The sequence below is a fragment of the Loxodonta africana genome, chromosome 13 (genome assembly GCF_030014295.1).
Source record: "Loxodonta africana isolate mLoxAfr1 chromosome 13, mLoxAfr1.hap2, whole genome shotgun sequence".
In the NCBI taxonomy this organism is placed as follows: Eukaryota; Metazoa; Chordata; class Mammalia; order Proboscidea; family Elephantidae; genus Loxodonta; species Loxodonta africana.
In genome coordinates, this window is record NC_087354.1 from 37,844,708 (window position 1) to 37,868,119 (window position 23,412).

The 23,412-nt window shown below is 45.3% G+C and overlaps 1 protein-coding gene across 1 annotated transcript; it reads left to right on the forward strand.

The window, feature by feature from the left end:
- Positions 1-305: 305 nt before the first annotated feature.
- Positions 306-7,813, forward strand: CRABP1 (cellular retinoic acid binding protein 1). Its single transcript, XM_003413840.4, has 4 exons — positions 306-375; positions 947-1,125; positions 3,170-3,283; positions 7,485-7,813. The coding sequence occupies exons 1-4, from the start codon at positions 306-308 to the stop codon at positions 7,533-7,535; spliced, it is 414 nt and encodes a 137-aa protein (XP_003413888.1). The 3' UTR covers positions 7,536-7,813.
- The last annotated feature ends 15,599 nt before the right edge of the window (positions 7,814-23,412 follow it).

A 23,412-nucleotide genomic window follows, 5' to 3' on the forward strand; every position in this document is an offset into this window, starting at 1 on the left:
CCCCCACCCTTCAATTGTAGAGGAGCGGGTGCCAGGCTGGAGAAAGCCCAAGCGCCGAGTAGCTGAGTAGGGGCACGGTGGGGCGGGAAACCAGGCTCACACGGGGCCAGGGCCGCGGGGGGCCGGGGCGGAGCCAGTGGGGCGGGGCCCGGAGAGGGGTCGGGGAGGGGAGGCGCTAGCCTGGTGAGTCAAGGCGCGCGGGGTTGGGCGCAGAGGGCCAGTCTCCGCCTTGCAGCTCGGAGTGTGCCCGCTGCGCTGCCTGTGTCGGTGCCTTCGCCCGTCTTCCCGCCGCTGCCGCCGCCACCATGCCCAACTTCGCCGGCACCTGGAAGATGCGCAGCAGTGAGAATTTCGACGAGCTGCTCAAGGCGTTGGGTAAGCTGGAGCGGATGGCGCGCCCCGACGCGAGCAAGTGGCCGGGTGCCCGGGGCCGGGAGGGCGTGGACGTTGGGTACCAGTCCGAGTCAGGAGGAAGTCCCCGGAGCGATAGATCTGGGCGAACTCTAAGGGGCACCCGTCTCGGAGCGGCGAGTAGAGCCCAAGACCCACGCGTCTAGCCAATGTTTGCTGGATGCTGGGCTCTTTCCTCGACGGTTTGGCTTTTATGCGGTACTAGATTTTAGATCATCGCTAGAAGAGATTATTACTCGAGATCAAGGAAGGTTAAGCACTTTAAAATTGGGGACTCAATTTGAGAACGTACTCTGCCATGAATTCACTATGCAACTCAGGGAAAGCCGCTTACCCTGTCTGAGCTTCAGTTTCTCATCTCGAGAATCAGAGCGGGGGCAGGGAGGAGTGGATCAGTTTTTAGGCCCTTATTTTTGGGGGAGGGGGTGGATCTATGTCAGAGGGTTTGGGAAGGGCCGAGCTGGTCCTGGGATGACGGGCCGGTGGCGAGGCCTTGTGAACCAAGACTGCGGCGCACCCGCCGGTCTCGGCGCAGGTGTGAACGCCATGCTGAGGAAGGTGGCGGTGGCGGCTGCGTCCAAGCCGCACGTGGAGATCCGTCAGGACGGGGATCAGTTCTACATCAAGACGTCCACCACCGTGCGCACCACCGAGATCAACTTCAAGGTCGGAGAAGGCTTCGAGGAGGAGACTGTGGACGGACGCAAGTGCAGGGTGAGGCCCCAGAGCTCAGACAGCATTCCCTGGTCCCTGCTTCCTGCCCACCGCTCGCTGCAGCGGGCTGAAACTATAAACTGTCCTTTGCAGTCTGTGGCACGCTTTGCAGTCTGTCTGACACGTCCTTGCAGGGCGTGTGCACCGGCTGTTTGCAGAGGGTTTGTGCAATCAGAGTGTCCAGGGGTCTGGAGAAAGCCCTACCCAATCCCATCACTAAGATGCCTCCGGAGGTGCTAAACCGAGCTCAAAGCGCGGTCCCTGGGTTGCGCGGCGATCCCCGAGGTGGCTTCTGCAGCGCTTTGCTGCGCCCTGGGCACCAGCACGAGCGGCGGCACGGGAGGAAGGCTTGCAGGGGCCGCTAGGTTCCCGGACCGCGCTGCTGCCACGTTTCCTGTCGCAAGTGGAGCCGCAGCTCCCGCGTCCCGCTCCCCGGGTGCCAGGGCCCCCTGGGAATGCTCTGGATCCAGTTTTAGCCGTCTCGATTGCCCCAGACACCTCTCGCCGCCCGCTCTCAGCCTGGTTCCTTAAAGGAACGGCGAAATCCTCCTCCAAACGAAGCATGTTCTGAGTGGGAAAATGGTCTAAGTAATATCTCTTAGTCCTCAAGGGCAAGAGTTTTGTTTTTCTCTGTACTTTGGCCCAAGGATGAGCGAGTGGGCTGAAGCTAGGGGTAGTACGTTCTTTTTTGGCATGGGCAAAAATCGCGTTTGGTCGAGTCCTGTATTTACAGGACAGATGGAAAAATAATCACTGCTGCTGCCACTTATTTGAAAAGTGACAGAAAGTCTCCCTCCACTTCTCCAACGTTTAAAAAAAGAAAAAAAGTAATAACATACCAGAGAGTGTGAAATTGTTTTTTTCACCTTTCCTGAGTGGAGCCTGTCTTATCTAGGGACCGGGAAGCTCTGAGCACTGGGCTTGGAAGAAGGACCCAGAGACACGGTTCCCCAGGAACACACTGACCCATGGGGTAGTATTTGGCTCCCAGAATTGGCATAACCTGAAAATGATGTCCAGGCTTGGAGGCTGATGGGATCTGAGGTCCAAGTTACCATTGTTTGCAAAAACAAAAGAACAGAATGGCCTAGTTAGAGTCTTAAAACTGGGCCTTAAACCGATCCACTCTTCCCTGGGAGTCTAAGGCTTGGGAAGAGGTAGGACTCAACATGGGAATATCTGATGGTGGTTACTGCCAGGAAGGGCAATTCTGATTAAAAAATAATGCCAATAGTAAGCAAAGTTTCACAGGATAGCATGGAGAATGGGACTTTATTTATCCACCCCCCTACCCCCTACACACCCTGCCTAATGAACATCTCCCATGCGTTAGTTAAAATGCAATTATGTGCAAGTCAGTACTGGGCCACCCAGCTCAGCTGAATAGTGCTGTTTTGTGCAGGCGCTGGAGAAAACCACAGAGAATCCCTCCCTCACCTCCCACCTCCATCAGCATGACCCTTCCAATGGATATGATTCCCCCCACCCCCCCAACCTCCCTCTCCCAAGTAACCTGGAAAGGGGCAGCGTTTTTGTCCTCAGAGCCAGAGACACCCAGGTTTATCCAAGCAGACTATGCTCTACGGCTGTTGAGTGCAGACAGAAAGGAAGGCGTTTCCCCCAAAATCTCTCCAGGGAACAGCACCCCTGATCTACAGATGTGGTTGCAAACATGGCATCTTAAATTTTCTAAAATTGTGTGGTACCGATATGAAGGTTCTTGCCTTTAAAATCAAAATTGCCTGCAGGGGGTAAACACATTTTGACATATAGGAATCATTGCGTGCTCTAAATTTTATTCCTAGAATGCAAATCGTGCTGCTTTGTTGAGTGTGTGTATACAAGGTGTATTTATACCCCAGAAAACCTGTGACCAGCTCTGAATTTGAACTTTATAAGGCTCAGCAGAGAAGATTCTGTGCCCCGCTGACAGGGACCATGTGTTGCTTCTCTGCACAGCAATTACTCTCAGGGTGCTCATTGTTGTCTCTGCTCCTGCTGTGGAGACTGTAATTAATGTCGCTAATGGTTTTCCTGCCCACAGAGTTTAGCCACTTGGGAGAATGAGAACAAGATCCACTGCACACAAACTCTCCTTGAGGGGGACGGCCCCAAAACCTACTGGACCCGCGAGCTAGCCAACAACGAGCTCATCCTGGTGAGAGCCTTTGGACCCTAGAACGAGTCCCCAATTCCCCCAGAGGATGCCCATGGCGGGCCACTCAAACATGTCATCCTTGCTCACCTATTCAGCGAGAGACACCATTGGCCTGGGTTAAAATTTGAGCAGAAAGCCTGAGATGACAGTTCAGGTCAGATATTATTAGCTTAAGAAAGGAGTGGCTCAGGAGGGCAGAGAAGGGGTGAGAGACATAGGCTGGCGTGCCTGCCACTATCCAAACTGACACATCTCAGCCGTGACTTGCTTTAAGCAAACCTCCCCTCCAGCTGGGCTCAGAATGTTTGGACTCTGAGAGGTCCTGGGGTTCACACTGCAGAAGAGATTTTTTTTTTTTTCCTTCTCGTTCGCCACTTTGCTGGCTAGGAAAGGTTTCAGAAATTTTAACACATCAGCCCTTGGAGCCTTAGGGAACATTTACCCCTGGATTTACACAAATCCCCGATGGCCTTCGGGACTCAGGCAAGTGCTAAAATGGGAAGTGTCTGAGGATAACACAAAGTGTGGAGGGGTGGAGCCCTTAGAACCTGAGGACCCGGGCTCTGACTTAAAGATTTAAGCATTTTAAAGACCCCTGGCCAAACAAAACTTCTCGGTAAGGCCAAATGAGAAACCACTGTAGTTTAATCCTATGGAGCGCAGTTCTACTTTGCAACACATGGGGTCGCCATGAGTCGGAACTGACTCAAGGGCAACTGGTTTTTGGTAGTTCACCCATGCCCCTACTTTTAGGAATGGAGTCAAAAAAAGGTTGGAAAAGAGGACAACCCCCAGATCACTCTCCCTTTGTCTTTCAGAAGAAGCCCTGGTGGCACAGTGGTTAAAGAGCTCAGCTGCTAACTGAAAGGCTGGCAGTTTGAACCCACCAGCCGCTCTGTGGGAGAAAAATATAGCAATGCTCTTCTGTAAAGATTACAGCCTTGGAAACCCTGTGGGGCAGTTCTAGTCCCTTGTATAGGGTCACTATGAGTCAGAATCAACTCGATGGCAACAAGTTTGTCCTTCAGAAGAGACTAACCTTTCCTTGCAACCAGCCATCTTTTTCCCCTCAGACTAGAAAAGGGAAAAGCTGTTGTGGGTAACCAGGAAATTATATCCTTTGTTCCCCATCAGGCATTTTGTTAACATTTCCCCCCTGAGGCTGTCAGTCTGCTCCAGCTTAGTGAATGTCAGCACTGAAATGTGGCTGGGGATAGGAGGTGGCGAGGTGTTGTAAGAACGCTGTGTGACCTGGGTATGGCCCTTCCCTTCCCAAGCCCTGTCCCCCTGCTACAAAATGAGGGGTAGAGCTAAAGTCTGATCCCCGATGTCCCTCTGAGCCCTGAAATTACGTGTTTATTCTGCAAGAAAGCACTAAATTGAGCTGTCTCTACTAATTTCAGTGGGAATACTTGATTTCTCTCTCCTTTCATCCTTCCCTGGGTTGATTTAACGTGCTTTCTCCTTTCACAGAGAAAGGACTGGCTTAATTTGCAACCTGGTTAATGTCGTTTCCAAGGAAGGATGGGGGTGGGAGAGCAATTTGAGTCTGAGTCTTGGAAACTTAGGAGAAAAAGGCGCATATGGTTCACTGTCACCAGAGACGGCGAAAAGGGAGAGGATTTTTGAGTTCTTGAGTGTAGCGGAGGGTTAAGTAAGATCAGTTTGCTCTGCGAGAAAGTGTGTGATTTTATTAACCTCTGTAGTAGGTTTGTTTTTTGGTTAGTACCTAAGCAGCCAGAGTCATAGGCCAGATTCTGCTCGGAGGACTCGCCACTTCCCAATCTCCCGCCCCCTCCAATTGCAGCTCCACCCGAGCACCCTTCCCTGGCTCAGCAAACGTATATACAAGCCCCAAAGGGGGCATTAAGTCTTGGCGTTTGGAATCTGAAATGTGGGCTTTCGTTTCAAGGCTTATTATCATTAATAAATCCAGAATTTAGGGAGATGCTATCTCCATATAACGAGAGGCAAATTATCCTAGTTAAATTGTAATAAGTTCTCCCAGTGCCAGCAATAAATTGCCTCTGGGCTATAAGGTGCTTTCCTTTGAAAACTGAATACACTCTCTCAAACTACTCTGGAACATTCTACAGAGAGTTTCTCTGGGCAACTTCTATGCATCGTTTGCAGGGAGCCCTGGTGGCACAACTTTTAAGTGTTCAGCTGCTAACCAAAAGTTGGTGGTTCGAACCCACCCAGTGATTCCATGGGAAAAAGACCTGGCAACCTGTCCTGTAAAGATTACAGCCTAGAAAACCATATGGAGCAGTTCTACTCTGTCATATGGGGTCTCTATGGGTTGAAATCAACTCCCCAGCATCTAACAAGAACATGCATTGTTTCCAGGCTAAAAAGGCTATTTCAAATGTAGCTGGAAATATGGCAATTGCTTCTCATGTCCTAAAGCTATTCGTTGGCCTGGGTGAAGTGTTGGATAGCTATGGTGATTACAGCGTGGGTGAACAGTTGAACCCCAAACTTTAGCATTCCATCTGACACTCCACGGCTGTAGAACTCAAAAAGCTCTAGAAAACTAACATGGTTCTGGGGTCCAGACATCTGAGAGGTGAATGTACGTGGTGGGACAACCCTCTCCACCCCAGCACTCCCCCACCCCGCCGACACACAGCACACAGAATCGTCTGCATTTCCCTCTAATAGCAGAAGAGAACAGGACAGACAGGGTGTCTGGATACAAGTACAACTGTGTCAGTCTGGTCAGAAGTTCCCGAGTTTGAAAAGGAGCCAGTAGTGAGCATTTGCTTCCTTAATAATCACTAATGACTATAAGTATTTCCCTGAAACACAAGTGTTGGGATAACGTCCTAGCAAACGTTCTCTGAGAGCATCTCATAACCAATGGAGAGCCTCAGGGGTAAGGATCTGAAGATCCTAGGACCTCCAAGCTCTCAGTCCAGTGGTTTTAACCTCCCTTGAGTCTCAGGCCAGTTCGAGGTTCTGAAAAATAGGGGCCTTCCTGCAGAAAAATGTACATCTGCAAATGAATATACCCACATCAGGTCTACAGTCTGGAATTTATGGGTTTTGGTTTTAAAAAAAAAAAAACAACACGTATATTGTTTTCCTTGATCCAACTGCCCAAGAAGCCCAGGAGAGCAAGCCTGTGAGTAATTACTAGTTTTGGAAGAGATAAGACAGTTTATTTATGGGCAATATCATCTCAGGGGTCGGCAGAAAAACATCCTCCTCCATCTACGGAATGATGCGTGCCCTCCCTCCCCTAGTAAAATGTCCATCCTCACCCTCCCCACCGCAAACAAACAAAAGCTATAGAATTTTACCTGGAAAGAGCCTTTTGGATCATCTTGTTCAATCCCACCCCTTCCCACAGCTCCCCCTAGCCCCAAGAGACCAAGAGAGGAAGAAACTTGCCCAAGTTTACCTGGTAATACAACAGTTAAGTGCTCAGCTGCTAACCAAAAGGTTGGTGGTTTGAATCCACCCAGTGGCTCTGTGGGAGAAAGACCTGACAATTTGTTCCCATAAAGATGACAGCCTAGAAAACCCAATGGGGCAGTTCTACTCTGTCACATGGGGTCGCTATGAGTCAAAATCAACTCGATGGCACCCGACACACCACCCAGCTTGTAGGATGAAGAGCTCAGTCTAATGCCAACACTGCTTTTGCAGCTGAGACCAATTTTCTGGGCTTGCAGGTGATCTGAGTATTACTTACACAGCATCTCAGGCTGTGTCCCAGGCTGCACTGCTACTTCCTGGAAAGCAGTTCTAATTTCTCTCCCAAGCAATCCCATCTGGTTGGTCAGACACCATGGCTCCAGCGACCCAAGCCCCTTGTTCTCTTGAAGTCATGTGAAGAGAGACAAAACCACTTCAGAAATGCCCAATATGACATTCTCCCCCTTTCATGTTTAATTTCAAAACCAAAGCCAGGAAACTTGCATTTCTGATGTCAGACTTCACAGGTTCCAGAAGCGAAAGAAAACTGCATATAACATAATTCTATACCTTGGTTGCCTCTCTGCTTAGGAGAAAAAAAAAACTAAAATAAAAACCAAAACCTTAGTGCTTAGCAAGAGTGAACAGCACAGGAAATTGAATGTCTGTTACAAAGAGTTTTTTAACAGGGCAGTAAGTGGCCTTGTTAGCGATATGCCGTAAACGTTTTTGCACAGGCATCCGCACTGATTGGTTTTCCTTTTCTTCTCCCCTGCAGACGTTTGGCGCCGATGACGTGGTCTGCACGAGAATTTATGTTCGCGAGTGAAGGCGGCTGGCTTGGTCCAGCTTTAGGGGCGGAATGCACGCTCCCCTGGGAATATGTAATAGGCCCAAGTTGCCCGTGGGCCTCCCCTCCCTCCATCAACATTAGGTGATCCCCTGGTTCTTCCCAATAATGTTGTAGTGTTTCCCCCCAAGGCCTTCACGCCCTTCGTGTTCCTGGTGCTCTGTAGTTTGGCATTTGCATGGTTTCATCAGTCATTAAACTAGATGGACATATCTCATGGCTCCTCCTTTTCTTGAGTTGCCTCTTTAGTTCAGCACCGGCTTACTGTGTTCCTCCTGTCCCTAGCACTGTGCTGGTCTGTGTGGCACTTTCAGCTCTAGCTTGCTGGCCTCGGCCCAGCCCTTTCAGCATGCATCAGGGGTTGCAAACTGGGTGCCCTCAGACTGGATCCAGACTGCAGATTCAGGAGCGTTTGGACCTCAGAGTGTTGTTGGTTTTTTAATTGAATTAGTTGGTGTACCCGCACTGTTCTCAATAGGAAAAAGAGGGCACATTCAAAGGGTTGAGGAGAACACCTACATTACCACCCTTAGCTGCAGAGACCGAAGAGAAAGAGGGGTCACCAGATCAAAGGAGCTGTAGCCTGGGAGAGGGGACACCCTTCCAGAGCTGCGGCAGTATGTAGAGGAACACAGTCTCTGCCAAAACCATGGTCCCAGCCAGCATATGTGGGTTGGGGTAAGCTCAGCACAAAGGGGTACAAGTATCCTGACCTCTTAGCTTTCCATCTCTGATCTACCTGTTCTGCTCATTGTCCAAATCCAACTGGAATCTAGAGAGTAAGGGAGTGGGGATGGGGGGTGGGGGGAGGGGGAGGGTACTTGTCCACAAGGGTCAGCCTCCCACAGCATACGTAGCAGGGTGGAAGGTGAATCTGAACATGCAAACGGACAATAACCCGCACAGTTGCCAACTTTTAAATTTGAAAAACATTTGTTCTAAAATTGATGTGGTGTTAGTTGCACAACTCTGTGAATATACTAAAAACCACTGAATTGTACACTTTCAGTGGGTGAATTGTGTGGTATGTGAATTATATCAAGATAGCTGTTATAGGAACCCTGGTGGTACAGTGGTTAAGAGTTTGGTTGCTAACCAAAAAAGTGGCAGTTTGAATCCACCAGCCACTCCTTGGAAACCCCATGGGGCAAGTTGTATTCTGTCCTATAGGGTCACTATGAATCTGAGTTGACTTGATGGCAATGGGTTTGTTTTTTTTTTGAGAGCTGTTATAAGGAGCCCTCGTGGCACAGTGGTTAAAGTGCTCAGCTGCTAACCGAAAGGTTGGCAGTTCAAACCCACTAGCTGCTCCACAGGAGAAAAATGTAGCAATCTGCTTTCATAAAGATTTACAGCCTTGGAAATCCTATGGGGCAATTCTACTCTGTCCTACAGAATTGCTATGAGTCGGAATCAATTCAGTGGGCACAGGTTTTTTGGTTATAGCTGTTATAAAAAAAAAAAAAGAATGTACTGATCCCCCTGGTTATAATGCTTGGGACACTGTCAGTACTGAAAGAAGAGCTGCAGGAACTGAGCTTCAGGGATTGGCATCTGGACTCAGTGCCCTCTAAAATCCTCTCCATCTCTTTCTCCTCCTGACTTCATGCAACTGGTTTGGGTCACATGACCATCCCTGGACCAATCACAGCATATGAGGGAATAAGGTACAATAATTGGCCAGGCCTGAGTCATGTGATCTCTTCTACGGCCAGGGGCAGAGTCTATTAATAGGAAAAAAAAAAAAATAATAGAAGAAGGGCAAAAACTCCAAACCCATTGCCGCCAGTTGATTCTAACTCATAGCGACCCTATAGGACAGAGTAGAACTGCCCCATAGGATTTCCGGGGAGCAGCTGGTGGATTCCAACTGCTGACCTTTCGTTAGCAGCCAATCTCATAACCACTCTGCCACCAGGATTCCAGAAGAGAGGGAATAGGAGGGAAAAACATGAGCAGGCATGGAATGTGGTTATACCACTCCCAATGCTGGCTAGAAATGTTGAATAAATTATTTAACTACTTGGAAGCTTGGTCCCTTGTCTGTAAAAATGAGGACGATAAAACCTGATTGGCTTGGTTGGTGTGGAGATTAAATGTGTTAGCATATGTAAAGTGCTGGGAGCTTTATAGACTCCTTCAAGGACCTTGCCTTCCAGGCAGGTGGGACCTAACCCTGATTCCACTTCTCTCGGCTTCTCTGATCTTATATATTACCCATATGCTTTTTTTTTTTTTTTTTTTATGCTTTAGGGCATCTTCTCTGTCTGTCCTTGCCCTCAGAGGTTGGAGCCCTTTGGTGTCTGTCTAACCAGGCATGGAATTACAGCCTGCCTTGGAGCCCTGGGGATGCAGTGGTTAAGAGCTCAGGCTGCTGACCAAAAGGTCAGCAGTTCAAAACCACCAACCGCTCCTTGGAGACATTATGGCTGCTAACCAAAAGGTCAGCAGTTCAAATCTACCAGCCGCCCCCCAGAAACCCTATGGGGCAGTTCTACTCTGTCTTATAGGTTCGCTATGAGTCGGAATCGGCTTGATGGCAACTGGTTTGATTTCTTTTTGTTTGTTTTGTGCACACAGGACTTCTGTTGTGGTCCTATGCTTTCATTCCATGTTTCCTCAGTTCTTTTCATATTCCACCAACCAGCCTGGCCAGTCCTTGAGGCTGAGAATGGCTTACATATCTCTGCATCCCCACAGGGCTTGCCACATGTGGGGTACTCTATAAACATGTGCTGATTATCTGATAGAGAGCCAACATTTTTCTAAAAGATCCAAGTGTTCCTGAACGGAAATCCTCACAGAAAAGCAGACATTGCAGAGCAAATAATGGTATTCAATTCAAATGCCATCCAACAGTAAAAGTAGCCTCAGGTGGACATAGCATTATACATATCATACCTGAGCAGCAGGCAGGGCAGAGATTCCAAGCTCTACTTGAAAGAAAAGTGTGAATAGTACAGGAAAACCTGCTCAGGATAGAGAAGGTTTGGAAGCAGCAGACTTGTTGGTTGCCTGCCCCAGCGTCTTTCCCAATCCCCCTCTCCCCTGACTGCCTCCCACAGCAGAGGCTGGGAAAGCCAACGCTTATTTTCCTAATCCACGTTATAACCAGTGTTGGCTATATGACCCAGTTCTGGCCAATGAGATGAGGGGAAATCTAAGGGGCTTCTGGGAAAGGCTTTTTTTCTGATGAGAGGAGACCCTGAAGAGAAATTTGTTATTCTCTGCTTCCTGCCACTGAATGTGGTGTGAGATTGTAAGGTCTGGAGCTGCTGCAGCCGTCTTAACACCGTCAGGAAAAGACCAAGAGAATCTCAGAGATGTCAGCTCAGAGTGTTTGAGACAATGCAGCCACCACCTCTCTTTGGATGTGCTATTGATAGTGATTAAAAAAAAAAAAAAAAAAGCTCCCGTTCGTCATTGTTAGCTGCTGTTCAGATGACTCTGACTCATGCCAACCTTACATATAACAGGACGAAACGTTACCTGGTCCTGCGCTATCTTCATGATCATTGGTATGTTTCAGTCCTCTTCATTTTGTCATTGCTGGCGTAGAAGACAGCATGACTGTCAGATTCAAAATGGCCAATGCCGGTTCATTTTAGCTCCCTAATGCCTCGGGTACTGATTTCAAGCATCCCATTTTATTTTCGAGGACTTCCAGTTTTCCTTGATTCATACTTTGTACATTTCATGCTTTGATTATTAATGGATGCTTGCAGCTGTTATTTCTCATTTGAATGGTACCATATTAGCAAATGAAGGTCCTGAAGGCTTTACTACACCTATGTCATTAAGGTCAACTCTACTTTGAGGAGGCAGGTCTTCCTCAGTTGTATTTTAGGGCCTTTCGACACGAGGGGCTCTTCCAGTACTATATCAGGCCATATTCTGTTGTGATCCATAGGGTTTCCATTGGCTAATTTTCAGAAGTAGATCACCAGGCCTTTCTTCTTTGTCTTAGTCTGGGAGCTCTGCTGATACCTATCCATCATGAGTGACCCTCCTGGTATTTGAAATACGGGTGTTATAGTTTCTAGCAGTATACCAACGTGCAAGCCACCACAATACGACAGACAGCATTCTTTTTTTTTTTTTTTAATTTTTATTGTGCTTTAAGTGAAAGTTTACAAATCAAGTCAGTCTCTCACATAAAAACTAATATACACCTTGCTACATACTCCCAATTACTCTCCCCTTAATGAGACAGCCCGCTCCCTCCCTCCACTCTCTTTTGGTGTCCATTTCGCCCTCTACCCTCTCATCTCCCCTCCAGGGAGGAGATGCCAACATAGTCTCAAGTGTCCACCTGATCCAAGAAGCTCACTCCTCACCAGCATCCCTCTCCAACCCATTGTCCAGTCCAATCCCTGTCTGAAGAGTTGGCCTTGGGACTCCTGGGCCAACAGAAGGCCTGGGGGCTATGACCACCAGGGTCCTTCTAGTCTCAGTCAGACCGTTAAGTCTGATCTTTTTATGAGAATTTGGGGTCTGCATCCCACTGCTGTCCTGCTCCCTCAGGGGTTCTCTGTTGTGTTCCCTGTCAGGGCAGTCATCGGTTGTAGCCAGGTACCATCTAGTTCTTCTGGTCTCAGGCTGATGTAGTCTCTGGTTTCTGTGGCCCTTTCTGCCTCTTGGACTTTTGCCCATTTTTTAATTGGGTTATTTGGACAGACAGCATTCTTACTCGGTGGCTTCCATACTTGCAGCTGAAAGCATTCCTGATATCAAGATAATGGAAAGAAGGACAGAGGCCTGTCTGACTTACAAATTCCTAGGAAGACTTGTCTTCATGATGACTACCAGTGCCATGCAACTAGATAATTTGCCATCTTGCTCAAAGGAATAAAAAAATATCAAAATATTTTATAGAAGTTAAGGCTCCAGCCTATTGTGACATCTTTCTGAATCCTCTCTTACTTCAGTCCTGTCTCATCACCATGCCAGCCAACATTTCTTAATAAACAGCAAGGATGTTATCAGAGGAAATGTGGGGCAGCCTCCACGCTGCCAGCCTCACCCCACCCATCCTTCTCAGAGCCCTCTGTCCTCTCCCAGTACAATCCAGTGGTCTTCTCTCCTTCTTGACACATTTACTGCCCATTAGTGTCAGAAAATTTTTCAGATCTTGTCAAAAACATCACTCGCAGCTATGACTGCCCTCCCTAATGTCCAGGTAACACTGTGCCCCAAGATAAAAGAAACACAGGATGTCACTGGGTGAAAAATAAATCTTTGACAAGTAAATGCAGATCAGAGTGGACTTGAAATCTCTCTTGACTGCAAACCCTTAAATTGAATGGACAGTTGTGCTCATCCCAGTTCCATCAGAGTCCCTCCCTTTTTAAGCATCCCCAGCAGTGAAAAGATGGAGGCCCAGAGTGGGGAAATGATTTGCCTAGGGTGCCTGTAAAGATCAACAGGACATCCCTCTCTGGACTGATCTGCTTTCTTTTATAAAAACAAAAATGAACAAAAAACTTTCTTACAGAAAATTTCAAGCATATACAAAAGCAGAGAGAATAGTCTAATAATTCCCATGTACTACCATCCAGCTTCAACAACCATCGAGGCCAATTTCGTTTCATCTATACCCCATCTACTCTCCCCTCTCTCAGATGATTTTGAAGCAAATCTCAGACGTTTTAAGATTTCATCTGTAAATATGTCAGTATGTGTCTCTAAAAGATGGGAATCCCTTAAAAAAAAAAAAAAAACCCTGCAATACCATTATTATACTTTAAAAATTAACAATAATTTGTTAATATTATCAGATATCCTGTCAAAGTTCAATCTTTTCCAATTGTCTCATAAATTATTTACCCATTTGTTCAAATCAGGGTGAAATAAAATCCGTACTTAATGATTGGTTGATATGTCTCTTAAGTATTTTTTAATCTATAAATTCCCCCTCTACCTCATTTTTTTTTATAATACATTTCTTGGAGAAACTGGTCATTTGCCCTGAAAAGCTTCCCAAAGTCTGGATTTTGTTGATTGCATTTCCATGATGTCATTTAACATGTTCTCTCTCCCTACATTTCTTGTAAATTGGTAGTTAGATCTGGAAGTTCAGTTAGATTCAGGTTTGATTTTTTTGGCAAGAATATTACATAGTAGTATGCTGAATTGTACTTGGGAGGCTCTTTATGTCTTGTTGCCTCTTTTTTTTTTAGTAATATTTTATTGTTTTCAATGAATGTTCACACGGCAATTAGGTTCCCATTTGACAATTTCTAAACCAATTGTTCAGTGATGCTGGTTACAGTTTTCACAATGCATCAACTTTCTCTTTAATTGCATTCTGGATGTCCTGTTGCCAGTGCTCTAATTTCCCTACCCCTTTATCTTCTCATCTTTGTTTTTGAGTAATTGTTGACCTTTCGGTATCATATAGATGTTTTTTTAATGGAGCACCATACTTACAGGTAATATCCTTTATTTTGCATGCCAATCTGTTATTTCACTAAAAGGTGACCTCAAGATAGTTTCTGTTCAAGATTTAAAGAGTATCTCAGGGTGATAGTCTCAGGGAATCCTCTAGTCTCAACTGGTCCAGAAAGTCTGGACATTTTAAGAATCTGAGTTCTGTTCCATGTTTTCCTCCCATTCCATTAGGGTCCATCTATTGTGGCCCTGATCAGAACGATCAATAGAGGTAGCTGGGCACAATCTAGTTCTCCTGCTCTCAGGGTAGATGAGGTCATGGCTCCTGCAGGCTATCAGCTCTGTAGACTAGTTTCTTCTCTGAGACTTTGGTTTCCTTCTTTCTCTTTTGCTCCTGATGAGTAGACAAATAGCTGTATCTTAGATGTCTGCTTGCAAGCTTTTAAGACCCCAGATGCTACCCACCTCACTAGCATGGAGAACATGAACTTCATGAACTATATTATGCCATTTGGCTGAGTTGTCCCATGGACTAAGGTCCTAAGCCTTCAAACCCAGAAAACCAGTTTCTCAAGGTGTTTTGTCATGTCTAAAAAAATCCATAACTGTGTCCTCTATGAATATGTATGCATGCACACACATATCTGTACATACACATACATGTAGATACTTCTATGCACACATATGTACACCATGTACCTACCTGTACACATATATGCCTATACACATACATGTGTGACCATACTCTAATTTTTTGATTATTTATTGTTGGTGTTGTCAAATTATATATGTCATATTCTTTTGCACAAACATCCTTTTCTCTTGTGTGCTCCTTAGTGGCATCATTTACTTTGATCAAGCTGTGCTCATTACACCCATATTTGGTGCTACTTTTCCCATTACCAAAATAACAACTATCTACAATCTAGGGAGTGATTCTCCCTCCTCCCCCCACCCACTCCTGGTAACCACCAATGAAAATTGGTCTCTCTGTCTCTGTCTATATTTTTTTCTTCTTATAAAAGTTGGATCATACAATATTTGTCCTTACGTGATTGACTCATTTCACTTAGCATTATGTCCTCTGGTTCCGTCCATGCTATGTTTCACAGACTCATCATTGTTCTTTATGGTTGCATACTATTCCATTGTATGTATGTACCACATTTTGACAACCATTCATCTGTCAAAGGGCACTGAGGCTGTTTCCATTTTTTGCTATTGTGAATAATGCCACAATGAACATAGGTGTGCATTTTAGATCTCTGGGGCCTATACCTAGAAGTGGGATTGTTGGATCATAAGGTATTTCTATATCTAGTTTGTTGAGGAAGCACCATACCATTTTCCATAGTGGTTGTACCATTTTGGTTGCCTCTTTCTTTGATGTTAGAGGCCCTTGGTGATCACTGCCTAAATCCATGCTTTCATTAGAGGTTGAAACATGGGGATATTCTGTCATTCCTTCTTCATTTATGAGCTGAAATACTTCTGTGAAAAGATACTTCCCCTCATCTATTGTTTGATTACCCTGAGGTACAGTTTATATAGGAAAGGCAGAACAAATGCTTGACCCATTCCCTGTATTTACCGGTTTCCAAAGTAATGAATTGGTTCCCTGGTATCCTTCAAAGGTAAAGGATTTTCTGTGTGTGTTGTTTCATTTTTTAATGTCTTCTGAATTTAAATGTATTTGGTGTGTTTCAATTCATTGCAATTTTATCCATACTGATGTTAAAATTGTCCCTTCTTTGACCAGGGGATGCCTCTTCAAATTGGCTCCTAAGTCTTTTGTCAAGGCCTTAATTGTCTTTGGTAACTTCTTCCAGGCTCATTTTGCACATTTCCTGGCTCCAGACCTGGAATCAGCCATTTCTCCAAGGAGCCCAGTGCTTTTAGGAGGCTGTGGTATTTAGAAACCATAGTCTGGGTGCTAGAAGACAGGTCTGTTTTTTATTCTAAGACAGAAGCAAGTGTTTTATGACCCAAGAAGCAAACCCATTGCCGCCGAGTCAATTCTGACTCATAGTGACCTTACAGGACAGAGTAAAACTACCCCATATGGTTTCCAAGGCTATAAATCTTTCTTTGTATCGCCTTGTCTTCCTCTCCATATGAAAGATCTATGACTACATTTCTTAGTCCCTCTGTATTGCTTTAACATTGTCTTCTTTTACATAATAACATCACTGTTTCCCTGTTTTGAGCGTTTTTTTACCTTGATTTATTTTTGTGATTTCCCTGCCTGGGTTGACATATGATTGCTCTGTCCAGTGTTTTAGTCTTGGCTTGATACCTGATATTATTGATTTTCTAACCCAAGAACTCCCTTTAGTATTTCTTGTAGTTTTGGTTTGGTTTTCATGAATTCCCTAAACTTCTGTTTATCTGGAAATGCCCTAATTTCACCTTCATATCTGAGAGACAGTTTTGTTAGATATATGATTCTTGGCTGGCAATTTTTTTCCTTCAATACTTTATATAAGTCAGCCCATTGCCTTCTTGCCTGCATGGTTTCTGCCGAGTAGTCCAAGCTTATTCTTATTGGGTCTCCTTTATAGGTGACTTTTTGTTTAACCCTAGCTGCTCTTAAAATTCTCTTTCTCTTTGGTTTTGGCAAGTTTGATTATAATATATCTTGGTGACTTTCTTTTAACATCTACCTTATGTGGAGTTCAATGAGCATCTTGGATATCTTCTCATCTTTCACGATACCAGGGAAGTTTTCTGCAAACAAATATTCAAGAATTCTCTCTGTATTTTCTGTAATCCCTTCCTGTTCTGGTACTCCAATCATTTGTAGGTTATTTCTCTTGACAGAGTCCCACATGATTCTTAAGGTTTCTTAATTTTTTTTTAATTATTTTATCTGATTTTTCTTCAAATATACTGGTACCAAGTGCTTTATCTTCAAGTTCACCAGTGCTGCCTTCCACTTGCTCAATTCTGCTCTTCTGACTTTCTATTGAGTTGTCTAGTTCTGTAATTGTATTGTTAATCTTCTCAATTTCTGATTGCTGTCTCTCTATGGATTCTTGCAGCTTATTAAATTTTTCATTATGTTCTTGAATAACCTTTTTAATTTCTTCAGCTACTCTATCTGTGTGTTCCTTGGCTTGTTCTGTGTATTGCCTAATCTCCTTCTTAATTTCATTCCTGGTGTCTTAAAGAGTTCTATATATTAATCTTTTGAATTCTGCATCCAGTAATTCCAGGAAGGCACCTGAATCTGGAAGATTCATTGATTCTCTGTTTTGAGAGCTTGTTGAGGCAATCATGGTCTGTTTCTTTATGTGGCTCGATTTTGACTGTTTTCTCCGAGCCATCTATAAGTTATTGTATTAGTTTATTTTATGTTTGCTTACTGTATCCTAGCTTCTTGCTTTGTTTTGTTTAGATATGCCCAAATGGGTTGCTTGAGTGAGCTAGCTTGATTATTTTTGCCTTTGGAGCTCTGACCTCCTGTCCCCAGATGGCTAGAGCTGTTATCAGGTATATCAGTCTAGGAGCCCATTCACTTTTCTTGTATGAATTCAGCTCAGGTTTCCAGGTAACTGGTCATCAAGTGTGCGGTACAGGCTCTGTCCTACAGTCTTAGAGAGGCTGACGTGTTCGGTGTAGGTACCAGTATCTGGTTGCAGCAGGAGGTCACACTCTGAACAAGGCAGGGGGCTGAGAATCATCCCCCAAGTGTCTCTGAGGAAGGTGCATCCCTCTTTCCTAAAGCATACAGGTGGGTGGGTTCTGCAGGTGACCATGGACACCCAATATTTTTGGTCATAAGGACTGGAAGATACCAGTTATCCCTGGAGCCCTGTCGCAAGTGAGTAAGTAACCTGAGTGTAGCCACCAGTCCTTAGGCCTCTGATGTGGGTAGGTAAGGACCCTGTTTAATAGGCAAAGCAGCGTCAAACACCAAACACCTTCCTCTCCACCGCACAGCTGAAACAGTTGTAGTCTGCCGACAAGGGCCTATTCTCCTGAAATAGGTCCACACAGTCCATGCAGTGGAGAAAGGTATTCAAAGGCTATGGACCGTTTATGCCTGGACAGGAGCTGCTTCTGTCCTGATTTCCCCAGGTTAGTGGAGCTGGCAAATTATCTTTCCCCCAATTGCCAATTTATTCCTTCTCCAAGGCTGGGAGGATGGCTCCAGGTGCTCAGGAAGGCCTATCTTAGGTCCAGGGAAATCAACAACCACTGAAGCCAGCTAGGGGGTGGTGGTGTGGGGGGGGGGGGGGGGCGCACAGTAAGATATACACAAGTACTTAGCTTTTGCCGAGAGCGCCATTCTTCTCTGGTTCCGGAGGTATGAGTAGGCTGTGTGGCTGGTTTCTTCTCCCTGCGGAAACTGTGGCTGAATGCTGCCACCAGCCCCCGGCAGCCGCTCGCAATTCAGGTCCAGCAACTCCTCTCTGCTTCTGAACCTTCTCTCCCTCTACCACTCAGTCCATTTTCTAACTTTGCCTTTGATGTTCAGGGCTCCTAGGCTGTCATAAATATAATCATTTCACTTGTTTTTTCAGGTCTTTGTTGTAAGCGGGGTTCGCAGGAAGCACCTGGCTATTCCACTATCTTGGCCCCCAAGGCTATAAATCTTTATGGAAGCCAATTGGCACACCTTTCTCCCGCAAAGCACCAATTTGAACCACCAATCTGGCTTAACCACTCCCCCACTAAGGCTCCTGTACCCAAGAGGCAAGTAACACAAAAGAGTTACTCTTTGGTCCTTTGTTCCCTTTATCTTCTGCCCAAGGCAATGCTAAACAACATTCAAACATTACCAACACTGTTTTCAGTTGCCTAAGGACAACATCTCTACTTTTTTATCAAGAAATCTGAGCAGGTTTTGACCAAGCCCTTTGCTGCAGGAGGTGGAAGAGGGACAGTAGGCTCGGAAACATTTGTCTTTGGCTTCACACAAGCTCTGAAGACAAGGACAGGCAACTGCTTCAAAGAGGATGTGACTTGATGGGCAATGGTCACTTCCAATCAAATCTCTATTACCTCATTGGAGGCGGGCCTAATGTTCCATTCTTTAGTAGGAATATTAAGCATAATTTCTGGACAAAGAGTGAATTTTCAAAAGAATTCTGCAAAAATTACATTTTATATTTGTTACAATTGGGTAATGTATCTTTCTGGGAAAGTTACCCACCTGATTCAGAGAAATTTATTTAATAAAAAAATAGATGCCAGTTACAATTTTATAATTCCATTTGTTCCCACCAGAGAGAAAAAGTCATCAATTACAGTAAATGAAGGGGGATTTTTGGCCCATAAAGTGGAATTTGACCAAGGCCTCTCAGAATAGTTATACTCAGGGAAAGTGGGATTTCAGGATTCTAGCAGGAAAAACATTGGCTTTGGAAACAATGTGTAGGAAAAATTTATGGAGTCATGAACTCTTACATAGAACATAATGAAAAGTGAAAACACTGAGAATGTTTGGAATACATCCAATTTTCAGAAATATACATAATAAAATTAACATTGAGGTTTATTTTTTTTTTCTTTTATTGTCAGGAATAGGTTCACAAAAAATGTTATTAAGTTCTCCTTCACCACCTTTTTTTTTTATTGTGGTGACTTTATTCAATGCAAAGAGCACACCAGGAGACTAGGCTTGTAAGTCCTCGATCTGTCACCCTGGCTTGCCCAGGTGTCCCCTCCCTAGGCCTCCGCTTGCCCATCTGTACAAAGCAGAGGTTGCCAAAAGTGGACACAGGCTGGGTTGTCTGCATCTGAACCACCAGGAACAACCCAAATGCCCACTAACAGGGAAATGGCTAAGTCAATCACAATACGCCACACCATGGAATTCTCTGCAGCCATCAAACAGAATGAAGCAGACATACATGTACTGATGTGGGAAAATGTCCAAGCTGTATTAAGTTTAAAAGAAAAAAAAAAAAAGTAAGTGATGATCTCCTTCAACGGGAAAAATGAAACCTATATGCTTAGCTCTTCCAGAAGAGGTGAGTGTGGGAAATAAGCCTGGAGGACACACACCAAACCATTAACACCAGTTACCTCTGAAGAGAAACAGAGCCCTGGTGGCACAGTAGTTAAGAGCTTGGCTGCTAACAAAGAGGCCGGCAGTTTAAATCCACCAGGTGCTCCTGGAAATCCTATGGGGCAGTTCTACTCTGTCCTATAGGGTCGCTATGAGTTGGAATCAACTTGATGGCAATGGGTCCGAAGAGAAACAGTTTGCTCTCATTTCTATATCGTTGGAACTCATTTATAATAAGCATGTATTGCTTTTGTCATTTAAAACAAATTTCAATTTAAAAAGTGGGATGTTCTGATTCTCTAGGATTTGGTTGGAGCTCTGGAAACTGAATTTCTTTGAGCTCCCAGTCGATTTCTGACAGAACCACTGGATTAGATGGTTATCAAGGTCTCTTCTGGCTCTAACACTTTATGACCCTGTATTAGCTTCCTAGGGCTACCATAAAAAAATACCACAAGCTGGGTGGCTAAAATAACAGAAGTGTATGCCCTTATAGTTCTGGAGGTAAGAAGCCCAAAACGAAGGTGTTGGCAGGGCCACATTCCCTCCGAAGTCTCTAGGGAGGAATCCGTCCTCGCTTCTTCCAGCTCCTGGTGGTTACTGGCAATCCTCGGCATTCCTTGGCTTGTGGCAGCATCGCTTCATTCCCTGCCTCTGTCTTCACATGGCCGTCTTCCTTCTGCATCTGCGCCTCTGTGTCTTCTCCTCATCTTTTGGACTCCAGTAGTATTGCATTTCAAGCCCATCCTACTCCGGTATGATATCTGGAGTTAACTAATTACATCTGCAAAGACCCTATATCCAAATAAGTTCTGAGATTCTGGGTGGACCTGAATTTTAGGGGGCACTATTCAACCCACTAAAGACTCCATGAGGTTTATTTGACTCATGAATATGGAAAAAGAAAGAGAAAGACCAAGTAAGGGAAAATAAGACAGCAAGAAGGAAAGCACAATGATGGTTACTCAGAGGTACAGTGCTGCGCAGTTTACAGGGCACCTTCACACATGCGTCCCATGTGAGATGTACAGCAGGGCAGGCATTTTATGATCCTCATTTTACAGATGTGGGCACTGAGGTCCCGAGTGGTTAAGTCATTTAATCAAGCCACCCTCCTCGCAAGTGGCAGAGCTGGGATTAAACTCCAGGCTGTCTGACTCCATACCAGATGCTGTTTCTACTGAATCAGCTATTCCAAATTCAAAGATGAAACCTGTTGTTGTCGAGTCAATTCTGACTCATGGCAACCCCATGTGTTACAGAGTAGAACTGCCCCCATAGAATTTTCTCAGCTGTAATCTTTACGTAAGCAGATTGCCAAGCCTTTCTTACGAGGTGCCATTCGGTGGGTTCAAACTGTCAACCTTTAGTTTAGTCGATGAGAACAAACCATTTGTGTTACCCAGACACCTGCATCAACCATTAGGGACATGAAATATTTTCCTTATTATAACCATCAAGGGTGTGTTTATGGTTTAATATTACCAAATAGCTTTTTACAGAAAAGGAGGGAGAGCGAAAGCATACTAACAACTGGCATTTAATGAGCGCTTACTATGCTCCAGGCCCTTTGCTAAGCACTTTTCACACATTATCACTTTTAATCCTCATAATGAGCTAACCACACAGGTACTATTTTCACCCCCATTTTACAGATGATAAAACTGAGGCTCATAAAGGTTAAATAACTAACCCAAAGTGAATAAAAGTTGGCACTGGGATTGAACCTAGGTCTTCTACCTGAAGGAAAGAAGCAGAGAAAGAGAAGGGAAGGGGAGGAAAGTAACAGAGAAGAGGGTGTATTCCTTTGTTTTCCATGGGGTTTCTGTTTCTCAGGGCTGTCATCACCCCACATACTGGGGCTCCTGGGGACCTTTCAGAAGGAAGGCTCAGCCTTACTGCCCAGGTACAGCACTGCTGGGCTGCCGGCCAGCTTCCTTCCCATAGTACATTTCCTTTGCCTCCATTGACAGGTATCCAGTTTCACCAAAGGCTCCAAGCTCTCAGATACGGTTTTAATCAAGAGCCAGAGCCGAGCCCTAGAGCAATTGCCTGGCAGCCTCAGTGGGACCCAGATGGAGCCCAGCCACTTTCTCTTCCCTCATGGCCTCCTGGAGAACAGCCCTTGATCTCTGGAGCTCTGGCCATGTGGTTGTGTCATTCAAATCCACTTCCTTTGGGCAGCATCTCCAGAAGCTGGGTGGGGTGAGATAGACGGAAGATGCAGGTTCAGGCCAGCAGCCTCTCATTGCCCACGTGCGGGGCTCACATTCCTCCATCATTCTCTTCTACAGCCACAGCTGGAAGAGAGGCTGGGTAGCAAGGAGGACAATTCTCTTCTCTTCCCACTTAGGACAGATCCTTTCTGTGCATCTCCTATGTGGGACCTGAGAAGGCAACTTGGACTAGGTCAAGCAAGGAGACAGACAAGGAGCTACAACTGAACGACTATGATGGGGGCTGAAGCATAATTGTGTGGGTGTATAGGGGACTCAAGATTCATCCCAGTCAGTTCACGGAGGAGCAGGCATTTGAACTGGGACTTGAAGGATGTGGAGGGGTTTCTAGGCAGTAGGGAAAAAAGTATGGTAGACTTTGCAAGGTCCAATATTAGGCCATACAGCACCTTTGTATGAATTAGAAAAAGGCACCCCCCCCCAGGCTAACACAGAAGGCACCCCATTCTCCAGACAAATGCAGCCCCATGACAAGGAGCAGGGCATGGAAGGCAGAGCTCAGGCTGAATTTTATTCCCACTTGTGCCCTTGGCTGGGCACCTCTGTACAGTGCACAAACTGTGCAACTGTACTAGTGGCCCTGGGACTGTGGCAGCTAAATATTGTCTGCCGTCCCTATTTTCCTTTCTTCTGTTTAGAGAACCCTATTTCCTATAATGAAGTGATTCTATGTGGTTCCTGTGGACTAACCAGTAACTTCTTCCAGGGGTGGGTCCTTGATTTAGTCATGGCCAATCAGAGCACCATATCCACCTGACAATGGACAGGCATGTGATCCAAGCTGGGCCAATCCGAGCCCACTACAGCTAGAGAGTTCGGCAAAGAAGTGCCATCTTTTGACAGGGTTTTTGGCTGTGAGGACTATTTAAGGCTAGAACTGCAGAACTATCTCTGTTACTTTTGGAGTGATTTCTGTCTGAGAAAGAAGCCAGCACAGAAAAATGCAGAGATGAGGAATTGAGAGAAAGAGAGAGAATTCTGTCTGATATTCTTTAAGCCTCAGGATTTACCCCTGGAACATTCCAGTTTCAAGAACCAATAATTTCCCTTTTTTGTTTAATCTCGTCTGAGTTTTTATGCCTATAATCAAGAGGATTAACTATTATGGAAAGTATTGCTGAGATTCAAGCCAATGGAAACAGCCTTAAAAAAAGGAAACCCATTGCTGTCAAGTCGATTCTGACTTATAGCGACCCTACGGAAAAGAGTGGAA